The sequence below is a fragment of the Amphiprion ocellaris genome, chromosome 18 (genome assembly GCF_022539595.1).
Source record: "Amphiprion ocellaris isolate individual 3 ecotype Okinawa chromosome 18, ASM2253959v1, whole genome shotgun sequence".
NCBI classification, from domain to species: Eukaryota; Metazoa; Chordata; class Actinopteri; family Pomacentridae; genus Amphiprion; species Amphiprion ocellaris.
This window is the reverse complement of record NC_072783.1, coordinates 29827774-29839064: the sequence shown is the minus strand read 5'-3', so window position 1 is coordinate 29839064 and position 11291 is coordinate 29827774. Positions and strand designations below refer to the sequence as shown.

General features: G+C 38.6%; 1 protein-coding gene across 3 annotated transcripts in view; it reads right to left on the bottom strand.

Moving 5' to 3' along the window:
* Positions 1-3155: 3155 nt before the first annotated feature.
* adkb (adenosine kinase b) overlaps positions 3156-11291 on the bottom strand; it is a 112478-nt gene continuing 104342 nt past the window's right edge. For all 3 annotated transcript variants that reach the window (XM_023279553.3, XM_023279554.3, XM_035952541.2), the window contains 2 exons: positions 4091-4177; positions 3156-3775 (listed from right to left, as the gene is read on the bottom strand). In XM_023279553.3, the coding sequence (XP_023135321.1) occupies positions 3651-3775; positions 4091-4177 (212 nt within the window). In that variant the 3' untranslated portion in view covers positions 3156-3650. The remainder of the gene's footprint in view (positions 3776-4090; positions 4178-11291) is intronic.

Below are 11291 nucleotides of genomic sequence, written 5' to 3'. Positions count from 1 at the left end.
TTGGTGTCATGACGGAGGCGCTGACCAAAACCTGCCTGTGTCTGGTTATAATGAATGCCACCCTGGGCCCCAGCAGGTCCTCCACTGCTGCATGGGTCCAGGGATAATTTGAATTGGAGCATGTGCCATTGCAATCTGCCCATCCCCCTCCCAATCCCTGCCAACTGCCACACTGGTGTTCACAAACACTGCTGCCCATCTGCGGGGCAAAACACTGGCCAGGGCCCCAGTTACTCCTTTGCCTGCATTCAAGAAAAACATAGATTCTATTCGCGAACCCACTTTTGTATTCAAATGTCACAAAGTCAAGTTTTTGCCTCTCTACTCTCTACTGTGTGTTTAATTGTGAATGAAAGGAGATTTTGTAGACTGCTGCTGCACAATAAAAACCCAAACATTTTCAATAGGCACACGGCTCACTAGGCTTACAAAACCAATAATATTGTAAATGTAAATTAAATGCACAGTTTTAATGTTTGTTTTTCCACCTCAATTGCATTCATTGAGCGAGGCAAAAGTTTACCAGGAAAAGTGAGAAAAGTATGTTTAGTAGTTTCCTTATTGTGGCAGGCATTCTCATTACTTAATCATGGCTCCCTCTTTTTGTGTTTGTGTTTTGCCATCTGTCATCTTGAGAAGCAAATGAACCAGCTGCCATGGAGTGTGATCTTGCCCAATCAGAAATGTGGTCCTTTTCAAAGCGCATCTGTGTGAAACCTTAAAAAATGCTGATGAAAAAAAAAAGTGTCTCAAAGTTGTTAATAACATTTTGGCTGGAGAATGTTTTCACCTAGATGGCCCCAATTAGCATAAATGCATAAACTATGCCTCATTACAGGAAATAGCGCTCTTGTGCAGGCGAGTGTAAATGCTGGATTCCTCCCGATCTGCTCAGAGAGAATAAAAACAGACAATATGATGTAACAGGTTGTTCGAGGGGAACAAAAAATGTTATTCTCAATCACACTTCTTAGTAGAACAGACGAGTGTTGAATTATTTTCCGCAAAACACTTGAGACGCTGGCCAACACTTTCTGCTGGCCCACAGAGAGTGGGAGTGGGGGCTGGCAGGGGAGGGGCCTCCCTCTGATCCTCGTCTCCGACCCCCAGCGACGGCACAGCTGGGTACGAAGGATCAGCCTAATTTTCAGGTCCCTCTAATGATGGCTGCGAAGAGCAACCACTAATCCCGTAAACTGAGAAAAATGATGTCCTGTAGCCCCGCAGTGCAGCTCCACACCCTGAGAGTCCAGTTAGGACCCAGCCAGCATGAGTGGGGGCAACTGAGCAGGGCCAGGACACCAGGCCCATAATGGAGGGTGCTGAGCTGTCCAAAAGTGATTAGCATGGGAGTGCTTCTGCCGGATTAAATAATGCAGAAATTCGCTAATTCTGTGGGTTATAATGTTGTTTTCGTGTTGTCTTTTCTGGGTGCACTGAAATAAACGTCACCTATGGGCGTGCATGGAGGCTGGGACACATTTAGCAAAGGCCCAGGTGACTTTTCTTCACTGATTTGTGCCTTTGCTGCATCAGTTTATAGTGGAAATGTTTTCATTTCTGTAAAGGAAAACACAAAATTCATCCCTTGCATCCCCTCCTTGAAAACTACACTTATGACACCACCCTTTGATTAAATGATTCTTAAATGTCAAACCCATCTTTGTTTTGGTACATCAGTGTCATGATAGGATGAGTCTGATGTTGATTTATTTGTATAGTAACAAAAAAAAATTCTTTCCAACTGCCACATTTGGAAATTGAAATATATCCGTAATGGTGCCTGTGTATGATGTCTGCAGCATGACAGCCTAATATTAAATGAATAGTCTGAAAATGTAGTGTATTGTGTGCTTTACAGTATCACAAAACTCACCCCCTGCAGGCATGAAAGATGGCTCGGAAAAGTTTGTAGCTTGCTGCTTGGCACTCAGTTTACACTACTTAATTCACCACTTCTGTGTCACTATTGTCTCATCGCCACGCAGAAGCTCCAAATGAAGAAGTGTAAATAGTAATTTACTGGCAAAGCAGTAACTGAAAAATATTAAGCATAGATCAACAATGGAGAAGTGGATTATACAGTAGGGACAATTTGACAAGTTTATATATATATATATATATATATATATATATATATATATGTGTGTGTGTGTGTGTGATTCCATGAAGGAGCTACATGTACAGTGCCTATAAAAAGTAGTCACCACCTTTAGATGCTTTACTATTCTACTGTGCTTCAATTTAATTTTACTTTTTGGCCGAGCATTTACAAAATAAAAAAATGAAAGTCAATGTAAAAACACATTTCTTCAAAGTAATGTCCATTAATCAAAAATATAAAATAAGTGATTGCATAAGTAGTCGCCCCCTTCAGAGGGACTCAGGTGAAAATATAAATCATCTGAATGCAGTAGTCGTAAGTAGTGAAGCATAAGTCAGGAGATGGACACAAGGACATTTCAAATTCACTGAATGTCCCTTGGAGCACAGTTAAATCCATCATTAAAAACGGAAGAAATATGGCACAAAGAAATGAATGAGAGAGGTCAGCAAGACACCTATGACTTCCCGTAAAGAGTTACAAACCTCAGCTGCTGAGATGGGAGAGACTTTACATATAACTCTTTCCTGTTCTTTGCCACTCTAAGTTATAATGGGAGAGTAGCAAAGAGAAAGCCACGGTTGAAAAAACTCTCGACTACAGCTCGTCATAAGGCTTATGGGAAACTCTAAAGTGAACTGAAAGAAGTTCTTTTGGCCATCAGACCAGACACTATGTTTGATGGACACCACACGCTGCACGTCATCACACAGTCCCCACTATGAAGCATGGTGGTGGCAGCATCATGATGGGACACGTCCAACCTACAGTGTAAACGTGTCTGAGGCTGGGTAAGACCGACCCACACAGGCTCACTGTTGTAACTGTGGTGCTACTAAATCTACTAAATACCAACTCGAAGGAGGTGAATACTTAGGCAAACACTTATTTTCCATTTTATATTTTTAACTAATGGATGTCATTTTGTAGAAATCTGCTTCCACTTTGACATAAAAGAGTTTCTTGTTGTAAATTCTTTTTTTTTAAAAAGCCAGATTATATTGACCATGATTCAATGTTGAAAAGGAATAAGAGGGGAAAACTACCAAGACTGGGTGAATTTTTTTTTTTAATAATTAATGTATCCAGAGAAATTTTTCATACCTGCAAGATAATGCCCTTCTCCACTATAAATGTATTTATTTCTTTAACCTTTTCCAGATAAATCAACAACCTGGAGCAATGATGAGGTGATATTCTGACACAGAGTATTTAGCTCTACAGTGGAGAAACTATAAGTGTTCCACCACCTTCCCAGGCGTGTAGGCATTCGCTTTCTCAAGATCAAAAGATACATTTTCAGTGGAATACTCCTTTATACATAAACATATGATTCCAATATTTGATAGTAGTAATTTGTTGGAACTGTATTAAAACATCCGAGCTGTTTATTGGAGCTTGATAAAACAGTCAAGCTGCAGCAATTAGTCCCATGTAGTCAGTCACTGTAAATAAAAAAAAAAAAAAAAAATGTACAGAAAATCCTGAAGCATACATATACAAGTATTCTGTGGGGGAAAAGACCAGTGTGCAGTGTTCAGATGCATCAGTGAAAATCTGGCTTCTCTGGGAAGGTGCATCCGACCCGTTTGATGATGATGTTGGCGGCGTAGTGTCCAGCTCGGATGCACTCCTCCAACGGACGCTCTTGGACCAACGCAGAGAGGAATCCTGGGTAGACAGAAGAGCAGAGGTCAACCTGTGACCATCCATCACCTCTGAAATAGTTTGGGCAACAGTTGGGATTAAAATGAGCCAGGTGCTAATGACTCCTGGAAACAGGGACAGTGCTGTTTAATCATCAGCAGGACCCAAAAGATGGCTGCTTTATGTGGCGCTATGATCAGCTAATGCAGACTAAAAACAGCGGGGTAAATGCCACGCTCGTAAAATCTAGAGTCGTTACTGCGTTACGTAGTTGGTCGCTACCAAAGGTTAATTGGGAATGTACACAGAAATCAAGCTGTGCGGACGATAATGCCGTACCTCCCACAAAGGAGTCGCCTGCTCCGTTAGTGTCCACAATATCATTCTGGTCGATGTCCACAACAGGGAACATGGTCACCTTCTCACCTGTGGTCAGGACACAAGAAGATGGTTAATTAAAGTTCAACACCAGTAGTTTTCTCTCTTTGTCCCACGTTGTAGCTTATTATTTCTTTTGGCTGCAACTTGATATTACGTTATTCAGGGGTCATTTCACACCCCAAGGCTTTGTTATAATTGAAAATAATTGGCCATTTGATTTTAGCACTCCAGCATGGCAGTTTTTGACTAATTAATAGCATAAACGAGAAGATTATCTGCAGTAAAAGTTAACCATGGTCAACAAATCTGAATATTTGCCAACACCTTTTAAAGTTTAAGAAGCTATGAATCACACAAGGTTTGAATCTTAAAGCAGACCAGAAAACAATGAATTATAATACTAAGAATGACAATGTATGTTTAGTGCAATCTATAATACCCGAACATCAAACAGCCATGAAATTTTGTCCAGTTGTTCATGGTCCCCAGAGGATGAATCTGACTACATTTGATGATATAGTGATTTTTGTTTTATCTAGCACTTTCACTGAATACCTCAACGATTCCTCTCAAGCCTGGAAGGAAACTTGGTACGTACATTCATGTCCCCCTCGGGATGAATTGTCGTAACTTTGGTGATCCGTGACCGAATCCCTACACAGCTTAAGAACTGCATGGTGGAAATGGTTAATTAGGACGTAGCTCTGTCAGCACTAAAAATCAACTGCACCTTGCTGCCTTCGGTGTGTCTCTGCCGTGTACTTTGTTGTCACCTGTTGCTGTCTTGCTATTGCAGTTCTGTGCCCCAGCGTATGCATACATGACTTGCTCGGCCCTTGCATTACTGTGACACAATGAATTATTCATTCATGTACTACATGCCTGTTTTATGTCTTTTGCTCAGCATGTTTCAATTAGTATCTAATAAGGCTGCACAATGTTGTTTTATTTAGTCCATATTTCATATTTAAGGGTCATTGTTGCTCAGGCGGTGGAGAAAAAATGAGTGTTTGGCTTTATTATTACATTACTTTAATGGTTCTTCATTATTAATAACACTGCAGGGTGTCAGGCTTAATATGTCGTCAAGTTAAATAGCATTTTATATAATTTTTGTTGGGTTTAATCCCTAAAATTGAAATTATGTACCTTAAATAACACTACAGGGTCTTAACCGCAATGTTTAGTTTTGTTATGCGACTTAAATAATGCCAGGCTTAAGCTTTTGTACTGGACAGTACTTTGGCATAGCAATTGTCTCAGTTGTGCTGTATAAAAACACGATCTTGACTTCATTTAATTATCATATCTTGCATATACTGAATGCTTTTGCTCCTATTTATTGGTTGAATTTGTTTTCATTATTAATTTATCACTAGTTTATCATTATTACTCATTTGACATTTGTTGAATTGGAAAGTACTTTATTTTAGAAAGGCGCTATACAGAAAAAGTTATTGTTATTATTGATCGCAGGGTTTCTGATTCCATCCTTGGGCAACACACTGAACCTAAAGTGGCCCCCAAAGGCAGGGAAACACTTTGCATAGCAGCTTTGTCGCCTTTGGTGTATGTGTAAATTTGTGAATTAAAGCGCTCTGAGTGCCGCTAAGGTAGAAAGCACAGACCATTCTATTAACATTAGAGGTTCTTTGTGTTTAGTTCTAATTGTCAAAAGGGTGTTCACGTGCTAATTTAAAACGGTGAACATGGTAAACATTTTGCTAACTAACCACTAGCATGGCAGCCATCCTCATAGAGCTGCAAACAGGGCTGTAGACTCTTTAGTTGAGACCCTTTAATCTTTTAGTCTCAAAAATGCCATAAATAGTGATTAACGGCATTCACTAAAGCTGAAAAACCAGAATTGCTTTGTTCATCACAGTCTAAAACACCAGCATATTTAATGTACAAAGGTTTCAGCAGAAATTCACTTTTAAGGAGCTGTAATCAGTGACTGTTTGGCATTTCGTGCTTGATAAATGACACAAATTACAATGAAAACAGTCATTTTGTGTCAATGAACAAAGTGAATAATGAACTATTGTTTCAGTGTGAGTTACAAAGGTAGAACTGATGTTAAATTAATGGACAATTCTGCAACTAAAAAGAACGCAACACCCTGCAGTGATTTTGAATCAATGCTGCAAAAGTAACAGATAATTCAAAGAACAATTCTCAGCAAGCTTTAGGTGAGCACCCAGATAAATTAAAAACAATGCAAGAATAGTAAGTGTGACGACGTTTCACTTCAAAACAGCATCCATTAAATGAGGCTCTCTTTATTATCTTCAGTGGATTGTATTGCTTCAATTATCAGTAGCATATGCACTTCAAAGAGACTTCCAGTTTAAAGGAGAGGGGGAGAAAAAAAGAAACAAAAATCCACCAGATGACAAAGTCTTGAGGTGTAGAGTGACATTAAATCAGCAACTTATGTCAGAACAATCTAAACCACACACACAATCTTCAAACAATCCGGGGCTCTGGTGCCGACACGAACCTTCAAAAAGGTGCAGGAGACAAAAGACTGACATGTGGATAAAAGGAACACGAGGAGGCTGACAGACCTCTTATTGAGAAAAAAAGCCTGGGAGTTTAAGGAGAACAGGAGGAAAAAAGCTACAAAAAACTTGTTTAATGAGGCTCCCTGCTAATCTAACAAGGGCTCACAGAACGTCTGCGCTGCAGATAAGACTCCCCACCTTATCAATTTTTGAATACATTTCTGTCCTCATGCTACAGGGCAAAAGATACACAACCTGCAGCTGAGCATCTGCTCAACACCTGATGTCAAGGAAATTACTGTAATACACCAACTGAGAGAGAAACTTCATCAAGTTGTGCTTGAAAAAGTCGTGTTTAAGGAGCGGAGAGCGACTGCATTACAGGTCAGGAACCGAAGATGCACCAGATTAGGAGCTAGATTGTGTTTTTATAACAGCACGATTCCCTTTTAAAGGAAAGCAGCTGATTGTCACTTTGATAATAAATTACAATAATACAAGAATCCTTTTAGGATCAGCTAATTAGTAGCATAACGACTTCGCTTAATTAATGCCACAGATGAAGCTTGAGAATCCTCCTCCTTCTTGAAATGATTAACCGCACATAAAAAATGTGCTAATAATAAATTACAGTAAGTCAGTTACTCCGCAGTTAGGAAACTCCAGTCATTAGATGTGGTCGTGCTTGTGCGACGCACTTTGTGGCTGTAAAACCGGATGCTTCAAAATTTGAACCTGCTGCACTTGTTCTGCAGAGATTCTGGTGTTGATTAGTTCCCCGAAAAATCAAACAGTGTAACTGGGTGTAAATATGTCTACGGTAGTTAAAACTAATGGTGAGGGCAGAGTAGGAGGAGTCAGGCCTTATTAGAAAGAAGTTTCTACAACACATTACTCGACGTTAGACTCGCTTTTTTGTGAGAACAGCACATCCAGAAGTGTCAGAAGTCATTAAACAAACAGAATCGGAATCTGTTAAACCTTTTGTTATGTTGTAGCAATTAACAGCTCTGTTCTTGGATTCTTATTAAAATCTGTTAAATTAATTGGGGATTTGATTGGAGGCTTTTATTGTACTCCATTGTACTTTATTTTTCTTTCTTATTAACTCTTTGGCTGTTATAAAATCTATTGAACAAGTCCCTCCAATTATTATCTTGCAATTAAGACTGGATGCAAATTAAAGTTAAGTCACAGTATTTGAAAGATTTAAATCATTTGCCAAGCTTCACAGTTTTTTCATAAATACAATTTTACAAACCACAGCAATTTTTAAGTTAAATTAACTAAATGTACAACCACTTCATGACCTAAAGACACACAAAAACGCAGCCTTATGCCACGGCGACACTGAACACCTCATGTCTGTGGACCATTCATCAAGCACATGTGCTGTTAAATTCATTTTTCTGACTGTCTACACCAACAGGTAAAACCAAAACAAGAAGGTAAGCTTTGGTTTTGTCATTTGAGCATGTTAGCATGGTGACATTAGCATTTCTGAAAGTACATCTCCACACAGCCATTAGCTGGATTTCTGGTCTGGTCTACATGTACGTGGGTGTTTTTTTATTTATTTTTTTAAAACAAGGTTTTTCCTCCTTTGTTCTTGAAAAAAAGGAAAAAGAAAAAAAATCTATCCACATAAAAATGCAAAAACACATCTTAAGTGCTGTCAAGAGCAACCAGCAGGTGCCAAAATTACCCAAACCTAAAGCCATGTTGGCCAATCAGAAGCCTGAAAAAAAAGCTATTACCAGTTTCTAACAATGGCGTGTTGAGAAAGGAGGAAATCATATGTGTGGAATTATTCTGATGCTATACTGTAGTGGAAGGGTAACTGTACATTTAATGTGTAAACACGTCTTGTTAGCAAGGTTAACAATGTCACTATTTTGGCCACGTCTAGGATTACACAAAATCACCTTGTGTGAACAAAGGAGATAACGGCACACTCTGACAACAAGCCAAAAACTCTCTTTTCCCTGATTTTACATCAACACTGCAAACTGGGTTTCTGAATGTCTCCTGAATGATCTAAAACTGTGTTTGTATGCTGCCAAAAGACCAAAATACATAGAAAAAGCTGCTATAAACAATGCTCATGTACGTATAGACAGGGCCTTAGTGTTGTTGTAGTCAAGTCAGTTTGATTTTCACATCCAAAATTCACAAACTTGCCTCAAAGGGCTTTACAATTTGCACACATTCTAGTGTTATTTCTTTGAAAAGTCACTGTAAATTGATTTATTTTGGCCAAAAACCTCAATAACAGAAAACTCAGATCTGGTAGAGACTGCTAAGTGGAAAAACTTTAACTTGATATTTTGGCCCTTTACAACTATAACAAATGACATTTTGAGAAAAAAAAAATCTTTGAATAATTTGTGAAACATGTTGACATGACCTTGTGAATTTCAGTTTCAGCACCTAAGAGGCACCTCTTTCACATTTCTGGCTGATCAGCTCACTGCGGGCAGCACAATGTTGTTGATGGCATTTGCAGAAGTTTCTGAGGAGCTGTTTCATGGCACATTAGACATCCAATATTTCTCTTTATTCATGGCCAAAGTTTGTATTCTGCTAGGGGAAAGTTCACATAACCCCACTGATGCAAATTATTAAATCTGACTGACATGTTAACTCAAGTTACAGTCCAACAATTCCCTGGCCATCTGTAACAAAGATCTCATTGGTAAAAATCTGTCATGGAAATGGCAATAAATAATAAAAAAGCCTCTGCCAAAGTACTCTGACTCTGTTGTTTCTGGCTTGACAACATGTGAAAACATCACTTTGCTGAACTCTTTTCACATTTCACTGTAATGAGATCGGCAACATTATTTTCAATCAATAAAAACTCTGCCGCACTTATTTTTAAATACCAACATATTCGTGTTCTTAGAATTCGCTGTGACAAAGTGAGTGAAGCAGCAGATTGTTGGTGAAGACGTGGGAGTGTAGTATGGCTGTGCTTTGACAGGTAACCCGCACCACAGAGGAAAAAAAAAAAACAGCGAGAAAAAAACTCAAAGGAATTCAAATACTTCCTTCCAGTAAGCTATAATTGTGTGCTTTTGTTAATTCACTCTTCATAATTCCCTCATTACAACTCTTGAATGGTGGTGATTAAACTTAAGAAATTCTTTCAACAGGCGTCTCTTTGAAATAAGTATCAATTAAGTCCTTTATTATTGGATATTCTCTTGAACAATGACAATTCACAGCACAACAGTGACTAAGAAAATGCTCTCCTGTAGAATAAGTGACTGTACATACCAATGAGACGACCTAAATTTTAGTGGAGAATGAGCATATGGAGTGTTGCTTTGACTCTGACATTAATACAAGCTATACTTTGTACTCAGTAGTGCCGCTTTGACAAACAGCAGGTAGATCAAGTAGTTGGTAGGTTATTAAAGTTAAACACCCCCTTTGGTGAAAATCAACATTTTTACCTTGTTAACATGTCAGTATGGTGTTATTCTACATGCTAAAAGACACATCGTGAACAAAATAAGCAGTTAACACCATGGCTGAAACTGCAGTGTACCAAAGACAGTCTCAAAAACAGAGATTCAGACTTCCAAGGTCTCCTACGTAAAAAACCTAAAGAATCAATCGTATAAACTTTCAGTGTGGAGCTTTCTGTGTCATCATTCTTCTTTTATGGCTGAATTATACCAAGATTACAACCTGAGTAGCCAACCCCATCCGCAAAAAATTATGCTTCTATGCAACTTAACTGCACTCTTATTCATGCTTTGGGGGAAACATACTTACATTTATGTCATTTATGCTATTACTTTACTGCCGCTAGTTTTTAGCTAATAAATCGCATATTAAATGGTAACCCAGAAAATAGAGGAAAAGCTTAAAACGTGCAGTGAAAATTCATATTTTAATCAAAACTTTAGTTTTTTTAAGTCTATATTGAACCGAGCTTCTAAAATATACTTATCCTTCTGAAAACGTCAACCAACTTATTTTCTTAAAACTAACCACGTAGCTAATGCTAACCAGAGAAGGAGTGAAGATCGAAAGTAAATCTCAAATTAAAACATCTCTTTTTTTCTTTCAAAATGTAACTCAGAATACAGTTTAGCTGAATAGAAATGTCATTTTGTGGAGACAGTAGTTTTACAGTGTTTGAGTAGAGTTGCAGGTGAGCTGGTGTGCTCGAGCTGCAGTGATCAGGCTGCAGGGAATTATGGATGTGTACATGTCTGAGGAAGCAACAGTGTAGATCCAAGTCCTTTTAAGGTTGGAAGGGTTTATGTTCATGAAAACCTGACTAAATTTGTAACTCTGATACATAAAGATGAGTTTTTAGGAGTTTAATCAACAACCACAGAGGGACTTTCACTCTGATCCTGTTGCATTTTTTCATCTACACATGTAAAACAATTAATACATCACTTTAAATTCGAAGCTGCGAAGCGACTGGGAATTACACATGAATATTTAGCTTCAATTCATGAGCTGAAGTGCTCATCAGAGTTTAAGTACAACATCTTTATGTGAGAAACTTCCCTGAGAATGCTTCTCCTGGAACCACTCCTGCTGCATTTCAGCCAAAATCTGAGCCTCGGAGAGGAAAACAACGTTACCGCTTTCTTGGCAAACGCGACAGGTTAGAAGAAAGTTGACAT